Source organism: Cervus canadensis, chromosome 11, assembly GCF_019320065.1.
Source record: "Cervus canadensis isolate Bull #8, Minnesota chromosome 11, ASM1932006v1, whole genome shotgun sequence".
In the NCBI taxonomy this organism is placed as follows: Eukaryota; Metazoa; Chordata; class Mammalia; order Artiodactyla; family Cervidae; genus Cervus; species Cervus canadensis.
In genome coordinates this window covers 26,692,960-26,705,901 of record NC_057396.1, presented here as the reverse complement: position 1 = coordinate 26,705,901, position 12,942 = coordinate 26,692,960, and the positions used below count along the sequence as shown (strand labels likewise).

Here is a 12,942-nt window from a genome sequence, read left to right as displayed (position 1 = left end):
TTATCCATTCAAAAGCACATAGCTTTAGTGATACTTCACAAATTGCCAACCATATTTTAATTCAGAATTAAACCACCATAGATGGCTCTTAGCTTTAATTTAGCAATTCCTAAAGAAAAATTCATTCACGGAGCTGTGTAGACTCAAACAATTTTTACAGAGAAAAAATTTCAGGATATCTCTGAAATGCACACGTTTCCAAAATTTGAGACAGTGCTTTGCTGTCTAGCGTAGTTTACTTCCATCTCAATCTGCTTCTCTTGAAAACAGGCCACAATTTTGGCTGGATAATTCAAGACACATCCTGAGATTTGTTCTTTAAAAGCTGCCACAAAACCCTGAAGCATAATTCATACTCACCAAAAACTCTGGGTCTCTCTTGAAAGTAGAAAACGGATAAGCTGAATTATGTTTTGTTTCTTCTGCGTTCATTTTTTAAAAGTCTATTTTTGAAAAGTGATGAGACTCTTCTTCACTACAAAATAGGTGATTGCACTGGGCAGCTCAGCACTGGAAACTGAGTAAGTTTTCCAGTCATCAACAACTCAATCCACAGGTCCAGTAGGAACCTGAATACCTGTCCTCTCATCAAAAAAAATTTCTCGTAAAATTCTGAGTTCAGTGTGTTGGCTGTCTTGTCATGTTGGTAAACAAACTGCCCCTCTGTGAACAGCTGAGTTTCATTTCTTAGATCAGGGGAAGGAGCTTGATAAATCTCGTTGAGTTTTGATAACTAGAATTTGGCATATCTCTCATACAAATTGGGTATCCCTGGTAGCTCAGCTGGTAAAGAATCTGCCTGAAATGCAGGAAACCCTGGTTTGATTCCTGGGTCGGGAAGATCCACTGGAGAGGGATAGGCTACCCACTCAAGTATTCTGGGGCTTCCCTGATGGCTCAGCTGGTAAAGAATCCGCCTGCAATGGGGGAAACTTGGGTTTGATCCCTGGGTTGGAAAGATCCCCCGAAGAAGGGAACGGCTACACACTCCAGTATTCTGGCCTAGAAAATTCCATAGACTGTATAGTCCAATCAGTCAGTTCAGTCGCTCAGTCGTGTCCAACTCTTTGCAACCCCGTGGACTGCTGCATGCCAGGCTTCCCTGTCCATCACCAACTCCCGGAGCTTGCTCAAACAGATGTCCATCAAGTTGGTGATGCCATCCAATCATCTCATCCTCTGTCATCCCCTCTCCTCCTGCTGCCTTCAGTCTTTCCCAGCATCAGGGTCTTTTCCAATGAGTCAGTTCTTCACATCAGGTGGCCAAAGTATTGGAGTTTCAGCATCAGTCCTTCCAGTGAATATTCAGGACTGATTTCCTACAGGATTGACTGTTTGGATGTCCTTGCAGTCCAAGGGACTCTCAAGAGTCTTCTCCAACACCGCAGTTCAAAAGCATCAATTCTTCCATGCTCAGCTTTCTTTATAGTCTAACTCTCATATCCATACATGACTCCTGGAAAATCATAGCTTTGACTAGACGGACCTTTGTCAGCAAAGTAATGTCTCTGCTTTTTAATATGCTGTCTAGGTTGGTCACAGCTTTTCTTTCAAGGAGCAAGCGTCTTTTGATTTCATGGCTGCAGGCACCATCTGCAGTTATGTTGGAGCCCAAAAAAATATAGTATAGTCCATGGAGTCACAAAGAGTTGGACACGACTGAGCAGCTTTCACTTTCACTCTGTACAAATGAACCAAATATCCATATTCTGCCACCCTTTCAAAATGTTCTGTATTCTGTGGCCTGTATGGACAGGAACATGGGGGAATATTAACAACTCCAAGCTGACTCCCCAAAGTCAGGTACCCTAAAGCCTCTGTGATATAGGTTAGCCAAAATGTCAAGGCTGGAGTGACCTGGAAGATTATCTTGGCCACCCTTCACTTTATTTTTTTCTTCACCCTTCACTTTAGAGATGAGGAAGCTGAGGTCCAGAAAGGAGAAGTGGACTTCTCAAGGTCACTTGCAAGGTCTGTGGTACACCCAGGTTTTCTGTCCCTGGTTCAGTGCTCTGACACCCTGCAGCAGCTTATCTGCTTCAAGTCCTGAGTAAGGTCTGGGAGAACAGGAACCAGGATCCTCGAATTTTCTAGTACCCATAATCCCCTGAAACTTGCCCACATTTAGGAGTGAAAGACTTTTTATTATGATGAAACCCTTACGAGTATGACTTCACCCTTCCAATCTGTCTCTTCTGAGGCAACAGCTCATCCTTATTCAGTGCTGACTGTATGCCAGCCAAGTTCTAAACACTTTACTCATTTACTTCTCACCCACAACCAAAGGATAGCTACTATCATCACAGTCCCCACTCCACAGATGAGAAAACTGAGGTACTCTGAAGTTACATAATTTGTCCAAGGTCACGCAGATAATTATGTGTGGAATTGGGACTTAGATCCAGAGGCTCTACTCCAGACTCTCCTATATTCCAGGAGGAGCAGCCTGTTCAAGGAAGGGGAATGAAGATGCCCATACTAGCTGAAGGGCTTTTTTTCTTCCTGATTGAAATTACCACTACAACTTGACCTTTCAAAGACACTGTGCTCCCATCCTTTCTCCACATGTCCCTCCCTCTCTGCAAGAACTTCACAGACCCAATGTATGTGTCACCTACCCCACCTGGGTCTGTCTCTGATCCTCCCACTAGATTGACACCACAGCCTCACTACCCATTTGCCTTTCAAAGGATGATCATTTATCCAGTTTATAAACTCCAGTTTGACTTTAATAAATTAAATTCCAAGCCATCACACAGCAATGGACATCATCATCTCCCACTGCACAGAGGGGCAACCCTGCTCTTGCTCCATCATCACACAGTCTGTAAATAAAACTCCTAAAGCCATCTCTCTGGGGAAGACTTCCCAGCAGGCTCCTGGCTCCCTCCTTCCAACAGAGCCACTGCTCACAGAGAAGGCATCAAGTACAAAAAAGGTAATAAAGGGGGAGGGAAGGATGAGGAGCAGAAGGGGAGGCAGGGAGTGGGGAGTACCTGCCCCCCATCCCGGGCACCGGCCCGGCATTCTATGAGCTGCCAATGTCCTCAGAGGCAGACACTGGTGCTGGTCAGGGTGGGGACCTGAGGGAGGTGTGGGAGCCCCATCCCAAAGGGAATTGCCAACCCTCCTGGGACAGGAGAGAAGGGTCACCAGGAGAGATGCCCTCTATCAACTGTTCACTGAGGGTCCGGGACCACACATATAAATAGAAAAGAGAATAAATAAGGGAGGAAGGATCATCTGAGGAGCTGAGCACCCTGGGACTCCTCTGAGGGGGTGGGTGTCAACAGCAGGCAAAGGGGTCTGAGGAATGCCCACAGGTGTCAGGACTGAGCCTCCTCTTGCTCCCAGCCACCCACTCCCTCTTCTACGTCCTTGGCAACGGGTGTCCACTTCTCACACGCTTCCCGTTGCAAGTACCCTTCCAGCTGGCCCCACAGCCCAGGGTGGATAGGGCTTCCCGGAACTCAGGGGGCTTCCCTGGCCCAGGCTGTTGGGAATCCAGGGAGGGGAATGGAAGGGAACGTGGGGAAAGGGCTGAGAGGACTCCCGCTCTCTCCTAGCTCAGAGGGTGAACAGGGCCCTCAGAGCTGAGGGCTGGGGTTGCCATTGGCCTTGGGTTTGGATTTGAAGGAAAAGCGCTTGATAAGACGCCGAGAAAAGCTGCCAGCCTTCTTTCGGACGCTGGGTGTGGTCGCCGTGTTGGAGAGGTCATCGTGTGATTGGCTCAGACCAGCTTCCTTCTGACGTGGCCTCCGGCGGAAGATGAGCTTCGTGCCGCTGCGCAGGAAGCTCACTGTAGGGGGAGAGGGGAGGCTGAGGGGCGAGGTGGGGAGCAGAGCATGGAAGAGCATGAAGGGGGCCAAGGCATGGAACAGAAAAAACATGCCCGCCCTCCTTCCTGCGAAAAACATGGCGGCGCTCGTGGGGTTCTGTGTGCACTCCTGAGGAGGAATGTCCCAGGGCTGGGCTACTCTGTGAGGGCAGACTGACAGTTGGGCCTCTTTACTACAGAAAGAAAAAAGCTGAGCAGAGGTGTTCCTAAAAGCCTATAAAATCACGAAGGGACAAAGTGGGTTGACCTTGACTTGTTGACTAGATTCCAGGATGTGAGCAAGGAGCGGTGTGTCTGGAAAACTTTAAAGGGGTAAATTCAAGACCAATATAATGAGAAAGGTGCTTACACAGCAGGCTTTGGACTTAGGACCCTCATTATCCCAAGAAGTGATGCAGGCTTAAATCATAAATAGTTAAAGACATAAATCATAGATAGTTAAAATAGTTAAAGATGCACTGGCAGAGGGAGAAGGATATTTGGGGCAAGTCCTACAACCTTATAAATTAGAAATACCACAGGTATGCACCGACTGTGTCACTGCTACAGGGACACTCCTAGGGTTGGCCTAGGGAAGGATTTCTTATAGCGGAGAGAGTATGGAATGAAAGGAAAGGGGGAAGAAAAGAATAAGGGAAGGAAGATATGCCCTTAGATCCAGGAAGAGAGAAAAAAGGAGGTTTTTTTAAAAAGGGAAATACTTTTGCGTCTCTTCTTATTACCCACGCCTGTTAGATCCAAGCCAAGACCCAAGGCAGCAAGTCCCCAGTCTCTACTCTGGCGTGGCTGAAACAGGCTGGGAACTCTGATGATCTGTTGGAGGAGGAAGGAGGCGACTGGCCCAAGGCTCCCATGTCCCTAAGTGTCCAGTGGGACCCAGGTGATGAAACTGGGCATCAAAGAGAGGTGGGGGTGGGGGCTTCCCTGGTGGCACAGTGGTTAAGAATTTGCCTGCCAGTGCAAGGGACATAAGTTCGAGCCCTGGTCCAGGAAGATTCCACATGCCTTGGAGCAACTAAGCCTGTGGACCACAACCACTGAGCCGGAGCTCTAGCGGCTGGGAGCCGCAGCTACTGAAGCCTGCACGCCTAGAGCCTGTGCTCAACAATAAGAGAAGCCAGTGCAATGAGAAGGCCACACACTGCAACAAGGAGTAGCCTCCCTGTCTGAAACTAGAGAAAGCCTGTGCGCGGCAACCAAGACCCAGCATAACCCCACAATAAACAAGTACATTTTTTAAAAAAGGAGAGGCTGTCAATGTCACCCCACCTTTGTGATCCTTGAGACTGCGGGTTTCCAGGGCACCAGTAGACCCTGTTTCCGACTCAACATCATCCACAGAGGGCCTCTCAGAAATGTCCGAACGTGTTGTCTCATCTGCTTCCTGGACACTCGTGGGACTGGAAAGGGCATCTAGGGGTCCTGGGGACATGGCTGGGGGGTCTGAGGGAGGTGAGGAGGGACCTTCACTGGGCCCTGCATCATCCTGTATTGAGGCGTCCAAGGATGCCGCATAGCCCAGGGACAGTGCCAACTCATCCTGAGCGATGGGCACCTGGCAAGAAGGACAAGTTTTAATGGGCAACAGTGACCCATGAGGGCTTTCTCCCGAGCCCACCTCCTTTCCCTGGAGCCCTGTTACCTTGGAAACACCCGAGATGATAAGTGTGCTACGCTTGGTGGGTGTCTTCTTGGCTGCCCGCCCACTGGGTTCAGTCAGCTGGCGAATGGCTGTCTCTGCTACAGGGTCCAGGCCGTTGGAAAGGTGGCTCTCCCCTGCTGGATGACGGATACAGAAGACGGGCAACCTGACTCCTCCCCAGCTCCTTCTTGGACTTTGAACTCCTGTGCCCCACCCAAAGTGGTTTTTGACTCTGGGACTCCGGTGTCAACCACCACTCACACTTCCCAATTCCCTACTCACGGCTGCTGCTGTGGGACGTGCTGCTGGGGCCACCACTCTCACTCAGCACAGTCGTCGTCTTCTCGGTCACCTCCACCTTGGACGGGGAGCGGGAGGGGGAGTCTGGTGGGTGGGGGAGGGTCAGTGAGCTGGGAGGTGCTTTAGAGTGGTCCCCACCCCCTACTGTCTTTATTGAGAGGCAGGCTTTGGCTGACTCATGGCTAAGGCATGATTAATCACAGGGGTGACTAAGAAGATGCCTTGGGGACAAAAAGATACCACAGGAACCAATAGGAGTGTGGGAAAGAGCCAGGGGGCCCATCAAGGGCAAGAAAATACTGAGAGTGTGCCGAGATGGCATAGAGGTCCAGTAGAAGTAGGGGAAATGCCATGGGACCCGTAGAGCTGGGAGAAATGTCATGGAGAAGCCCTGGGAGTAGGAGAATTGCCGCTGAGGTCACTGGGTTTGTTGGAGGCTCCCTCGGGCTGCTACAGGTTGAGGGGTGAGGGAGGGGCAATTAGGCAGCTGGGGCTGGGAAAAGGGAAGAAGACAGACGTGTGAAAAGAAAGAGGGGAACTTGGGGAGGTGGAAGTATGAGTACTGTCGTGGGGGCTGGTAGGTCCAGGCTTAAAGGGGAGAGGGCTAGTTAGGGAAATGGACAGATGTACGGGAAAGTTTAGGGCTTCCCTGGTGGCTCAGATGGTAAAGCATCTGCCTGCAATGCGGGAGACTTGGGTTCTATCCCTGGGTCAGGAAGATCCCCTGGAGAAGGAAATGGCAACCCACTCCAGTATTCTTGCCTGGAAAATTCCATGGACTGAGGAGCCTGGTAGGCTACAGTCCATGGAGTGGCAAAGAATCGGACACGACTGAGCGACTTAACTTTCACTTTCAAGGGAAAGTTTGAGAGAGGCATAGGCGATATGGAAGATGTGGTCAGAAAACAGAGGGAGTTGGAATTAGGGCTTTCTTTGCCCTCTCCCTGTCCTGCCATGGATCTGCAGTCCAGGGCCCCTGGCTAGAGCTGGGCTCCCAGGCTCCTCCTCTTTACCTAACTTGCCATCTACCCGGGGCCGGGACTGGACAGTGGTGACCGTGGTGACAATGGTGCCATCCGGCATGATGGTCCGGTCCAGCTCAATCTTCTTGGTAGGTGTGATGCTGGGGCGTGGAGTCGAGGGGGTGGAAGTGCCCAGGTTCCGGGGGGAACCCTCCTCATACTGAAGCTGCCAAGGGGGGAAGAGGAAAGAGGCAGGGCCTCAGGACTGGCCTTCCCCCGGATCTTCCCATCTCCCCCCCAGGGGCAGCTTCTCACCTCTATTGCCATGGTGGCTGCCTGCCCCAGGGCTTTCCCGGGCCCAGGGGTGAGTGGGCATACCTGTCTTCGGGACAGTGGTCTGGAAGGGGAGGCCACAGACAGTGTGGCCTGGCCCAGGAGTTCAGCTGGGGAAAGGGGTGGCACTGTGAGTTGGGTCCATGACCAGGCGGCCCCACTCAGCACCCACCCAGAGGTGCTCCTTCCTGCCCCATACTCACTGTCTCCACAGCTGCTACTCCTCAGCACTTTGAGGATCAGCTCCCGGCTCTGGGGGCCCAGATCCCTGTGGCCAACAAGAGGTGGGGCAGGGAGGGGGAAGATTAGCAAACTGAATCCACCCTTGAGTTGATCACAGGCCAGAGGCAGAGAGTGCGTGCATGTATGCTCAGTTGTGTTTAACTCTTTGCGACCCCATGGAATATAGCCCACCAGGCTCCTCTGTCCATGGGACTTCCCAGGCAAGAAAACGAGTGAGTTGCCATTCCCTCCTCCAGGGGATCTTCGAAACCTAGGGATCAAACCTGCATCTCCTGCATTGGCAGACAGATTCTTTACCACTGAGCCACCTGGGAAGCCCAGAGGCAGAGAGAGATGGATGTAAATAAGATGGAACAAGTGTTCCAATATGCTTCCAAAGACAGACTCTTCCTTAGAAAATGGGATGGGGCTGAGCAGGGACCATACTCCTCAGCTGGGCATTCAGATCTTCCAGGTTCCTGCCTTTCTAGTTTCTATGTTGAATCACCCTCTTTTTCTTTTACTCAAGTTGTTCCCTCTGCCATGAACCCTTGGTCTCTCACACTCCGTTGAAATCCTACTTTTGTTCAAAGGTGTGGTTTAAATGCCACTTCCTCTATGAAGCCTACTCTGATCTTTATTTCTATGGAATTAAGCACCCTCACCTAAGCACTCCCATGGCACTTTTCATAAACCTGGACTGGAGCACTTATACCATCTTCTTGACATACATCTGTCTCTGCTTTGAGCCGGTGATCAACTCAGGGTTGAGGTAGGTGCATCTTGGTCATGTCTGTAGCCCTTGGAACTAGGCCAGGGCCTGGCATACAATAGAGGCTCACACCAAAAATTAAGACCTGAAAACAGCTGATTCATGTCAGGGCTCTGCTGGAAGGACTTGATCTCAGTTCACCCGTGGGAGCAGGGGTGGGGGCTGGGGAGTCACTCCTTACAGTGTCAAGTCCTCGCTCCACTCCACCTCAGGCCCAGCCCTCGTGGGCTTGGTCCACTTCTGTTGCATGGGGTTGTCAAGCTCAGCTACACAGCACACTTCCCCAGTGCCTGTGAGGAACCAGAAACATAAAAATGCTCATATCCAAGCTGAGAGGCCATTGAGTAGTAGAGAGGTCATACCCTGGGCAGAGGGGCCAGGAACACCTGCAGCCACAGCCTTGGTAGCCCACCAGAAGCTTCTGGCTCTCACCTTCCAGCTCACCTCCCAGGTGAGATGCTCGAAGCTGCCTTAGGAATAACCGGATAGGTCTGGGGATGGATGGCTGGGCCTGGGGCGCTGTGGGTGGCTTCTCACTGGGAACCTAAGAGCAGGAGGAGGTAAAAAGAGCTGCAAGAATCCCAACACAGTACACTGGAGACAACATGCACACAAACTATTTGCTTGGAGTGCCTACTCACCAGGCCCCCAGGGGCAGAGCAAGCCCTAAGGTTGACCATCATAGCTGGCTGGGTGCTGACTATGGCATCCTCAATCAGCTCCTCAATAGTAGAAAGCTCTACTTGCTCCTCACCTCTCTGCGGGGAGGGGAACAAGGAGGTGAGGCCCTCAGCTCTGCCTCCCCCTCCCTGTTCTGTCTCTTCTCTCCAGCCCTTCCCCCTTACCTCCCTGGCCTGCAGCTTGGGAAGCACCGTCAGGCTGAGATCTGGGCGATCGGTGAAGGCCCAGGATACAAGCAGGCCTTCGCCAGGGATTTCCTCCAGGTTGACTTCCAACTGGGGACAAAGGGACTGGGTTGACTTGCCCCACTCCTCCAACCCCCTAGGACCCTCTCTTCCCAAATTCCATCTTAGAGAGGAACCAAACAAAAAAGGCAGAGGCAACTGAACCTCCCACCCCCTGCCCAACTCAGTTTCCCACACCCCCTCCACCTGTGTTGGTGGCAGTGTCAGAGTGACGTGGTAGGTCTCCATGGAGACGGCAGCGGGGGACTGCTGGGTCACAGAGACTGGGAACATCACCTCCTCAGCAGAGAGCTGGCAGTGCAGCACCTGAGACAGCCGAGGCACGGAGGCAAGGAGGGTTAGGCATGGAGGAAGGATGCTCAACTCGGCCCTGCCCTGTCCTGCCTAAGAGTGGGTCAGCAGACCCCTCTCCAGTTTCCCTTGGGAATCACTTTTTGGGGGGTCCAACTCTTTTGTGACTCTTTTGTGACCCCAAAGACTGTAACCCGCCAGGCCCCTCTGTCCATGGGATTTCCCAGGCAAGAATACTAGAGTGGGTTGCCATTTCCTTCTCTAAGGGGATCTTCCCGACCCAGGGATCAAACCTGAGTCTCCTGCATTACAGGCATATTCTTTACCACTGAGCCACCAGGCAAGCCCCTGGGGTAGTCATAAATCCATAAAAGAATGATAAAATTCAGACTCCTCCAAAAAAATGCAGATATGCACACAAGTACTACATTTTGCCTGTAACTTCAATGGGATTCTCCAACCTCCTGAAGTCAATTCTGGGATTCCTAAGGCATTCACAGACTTCAGGTTAGAACCCTCAAACTAAAGGGAACTCAGGATCAGCCCCCACCCCAGTCCTAAAGAAGGCAGTACCCATCAGACCCTTACCATGGTGCGCTCTGATTGGTCTACACAGGTCACATGACTAATGCTGGCTTTGGGTGGGAGTTGGGGCACCTCCTCAAAGGCGATTTGGATGGAGCTCTGGGGGAGGAATGTGGACATAGGATCAGGTCTCTGGAGCTGCCCCCGCAGGGCTGACCTAATCAGTTGCTGGCTAGGCCCTGGCACTGCAGAGGCCTCAGCTGCAGGCTGGCTTCTGGCCCCTCCTTGGCTCAGGGCTTTAGGACAGGAAGTGTTTCTTTTGAATCCCACCTCTTTAGGGGTCTGCAGCTGTGAGGCAGACCTGGGGAGCTAGACCACCTCAGAGACCAGATCACCTTGAGCTGAAGACCCTAGATTCCTCCTTGAATGCCAGGAGCCTTCCTTCTTCCCCCACCTCTTCCCTACCCCTGAAGAAAGGTGTGCATAGAAAAAAATAACAGTAATAAAGGTGTTGGTGCCACCTATATATCCTAGCTGGACGGGAAGAGGCACAGCTGAGCCAAGGGTGAAAGCAGTAGGGCCACTTATTCAAGATAAGAACTAAGCCTTCTTCCAGCTAAATGGGATGTGGAGGCACAGGAGTATGACTCTACCCATATTCTTGGAGATGAAGACTAGCTCAGCATGGCCTTGGGGAAGTTTACCAGAGGAACTGGGAAGAAAAGCAAGCTCAGAGGGCTCAGGGGCCAGGGACCTGGCTAATTCCTCAAGGCAGAGAGTAAGGTGGCATTAGGGAGCAGAAAGCTGCTTAGCTTAGGTGTTGTAAGAGCTTCCTAATTCTTCCACAGCAGTGGAAGCAAACTGCTGCAGCCCCATCCAGGGAGCAGGATGGGAAGAAGTGAGGAGGGGGCACAGCCTGAGCACAGACAGAAACAAATCTATAGGGCTCATTTGCCTGGCAAACTGGGGAAAGCCAACTTCTCTGCTACTGTAGCAGTCTTGTCTGAAGGTCAGGCCAAGGGAGATGGATGGTTAGAACCCCAATCTCCCCACCCCCTCCAAGGGAGGCTAATGTCCAGCTGAGTCAGCTATCGTGGGGAGTCAGTCCTGACAGAGGGACAAGGTCCAGGGAGAGCTGGGTGGAAGACTGAGTTCATGGTGCAGACTGACAGATGCCATCTGGCTTTCTGGTCAGCTGGGTGAAGGAGGAAGAGCAATTTTTTGTGTGTCTACTTCTGTTTCCAGGCATCTGGGCAGCTAGTTGAGTGAAGCCCTCCAACTAGTGGTGGCTGGAAATGGAGAACCCTCTGAGCAAGGCGGTTCATAGGCTGTGAAGGCCAAGATGAGTGGGGACCCCAAGACAAGGAGGTCTCCACTTCCCACTCCCACCTCAGTCTTATGACCATGCTTCCTGCCCCACTTCCTGGGAGGCCAGCTGTTGGTGGTGCAATGGGAGGAAGTAGGCTGGGCTGGTTTGTGACTGACCCTCAAGGGACTGCTCTAGGCTCATATGCTGGGAGGGCTATGGATTGTCAATCTCCTTTCCACCTGAACACCTTTCCTTCCACACAGACATGGCAGGGAGCATGAAGAAGGATGTGTTAGACTGGAGCCATGAAATTACTGAGGGATTGGGGGTGGGTGGGATTCAGGCTTCTCGGGGACCTGCCTGGTCACACCAGGGATCTGGTGCATGAAGTGCTGACTGGGTGTGGTGGCAAGAGGACCAGGCAGATTCTTTCACAGGTGCACCTGTCTCTTTTCTACGCCTGCCAGCCCTGCTCTCCCCCCACTCACCCCCCTCCACACACACAACTAGCACCCAGGCTAGGCGGAAGTGCCCTGGGGCACAGGGATTAGTGTTGCTATGAGAACAGCAAGTTGTGCACCGGTGTGAAGCCAGAGAGTACCTAGACCACAGGAATAGAAAATTTGGGATATAGCTGGATTTCCACAACGCCCAGTCACACCTGAACCCTTCTCTCTGACCCCAGAGGGGAAGAGATGCCATGGGGTTCCTCAGTTGATCCCCACCCCCATATGGTCCTCCTGGCCTGAGCAGTCCTTCCTCTAAAAAAAAAAAAAAAAAGGCAGAGTGGGGGGACCATCTAGGTCCTGTCCAACTCACCCCATCCCTGCAGGCCTGCTCGTTCAGCGCTCGCACCCAAGCCCGCTGCCAGTTCTCCCGGAAAGACTTGAAGGCGAAGAGAGATGCCAGAAGGCCCCGGACGCCTGGCTCCTCGGGTGCGCCGGCCCGTGTCGCCCTTAGCCTCAGCAGCGAGCGCCACACGCCCAGCTCCCGCAGGGAGCCGGCGGGCTCGGCAGCGAAGGCGGGTCTCTGGCCCCGGCCCCCGCGGGCCCGCGCCAGCCACAAGCCCCGGGCATACTGCAGCAGCCAGCCCAACACCGTGAGCAGTGAGGCGGCGAAGAGGATCAGCAGGGCTGCCCAGCCCACGTCCCGTTGCCCCCAACCCGGATCCATGCTCCGCGCGGGCTCCGGTCCCGGTTCCAGCTCAGGCTCAGCCGCTGCCCCGGGGGAGCATGGCCCGAGCGGGCCGTGGGGCGGGGGCGGGCTCCCCCGGGGCTGGGCGCGCGGGATTGGGGGCTCTCCGGGGTTGGGTGCCCGGGACTAGTGGGTGCCACAGATCGAGGAGAGGAGGTTCCTGGGGGGTCGCGACGCCGGAGTCCCTCTCTCCGTAGTCCGGGGCCCTCCTCGGCTGATCCACCAGTGCGACCGGGTTAGTCGCCGGCCAGCGCCCGACTCCTCCCACGGCGGGGGCCCCGCCGGACCCGGGCGGAGACTTGTCTGCAGAGACGCTGTGGCTCACGGGCCGGCACCGGCTCCCGGAGGGCTGCGTGCGCAGAGCTGACACTGACAACACGGCCGGCCCCCCGCCCCCACCCTGCCTTAAAGGAGCCGCACCCGCGCGGGGCGGGGCTTAGGGAGCCGGGAACTCCAGCTCTGGAAGACGGTGGGAGGAGGAGAGGAACGGGGAGGAGGTTCCTGGGTGGGAAATGGGCGGGATCTTTAACTACCCCGCCCCATCCTGGAATCGGGGGTACTCCTGCTCCCCTGAGCTCAAGGTAAGAGTAAGCAAGAGTAACTGCACTCACCAGAGATGCCGCCTCTG

General features: G+C 53.4%; 1 protein-coding gene across 4 annotated transcripts; it reads right to left on the bottom strand.

Moving 5' to 3' along the window:
* Positions 1 to 2,711: 2,711 nt before the first annotated feature.
* On the bottom strand, positions 2,712 to 12,718 carry C2CD2L (C2CD2 like). 4 transcript variants are annotated; one of them, XM_043482134.1, is made up of 14 exons: positions 11,940 to 12,718; positions 9,875 to 9,970; positions 9,182 to 9,301; positions 8,915 to 9,025; positions 8,711 to 8,827; positions 8,502 to 8,613; positions 8,251 to 8,359; positions 7,279 to 7,343; positions 7,058 to 7,185; positions 6,794 to 6,968; positions 5,763 to 5,864; positions 5,481 to 5,614; positions 5,108 to 5,393; positions 2,712 to 3,799 (listed from the first exon to the last, which is right to left on the bottom strand). In XM_043482134.1, exons 1-14 carry the CDS (start codon positions 12,291 to 12,293, stop codon positions 3,588 to 3,590), a joined length of 2,121 nt encoding a protein of 706 aa, XP_043338069.1. In that variant the 5' UTR covers positions 12,294 to 12,718; the 3' UTR covers positions 2,712 to 3,587. The 4 variants fall into 4 exon arrangements, with proteins under 4 accessions (XP_043338069.1, XP_043338070.1, XP_043338071.1 ...); XM_043482135.1 differs by having other exon boundaries at positions 5,481 to 5,617; positions 6,803 to 6,968; XM_043482136.1 differs by having other exon boundaries at positions 6,803 to 6,968.
* Between the last annotated feature and the right edge of the window lie 224 nt (positions 12,719 to 12,942).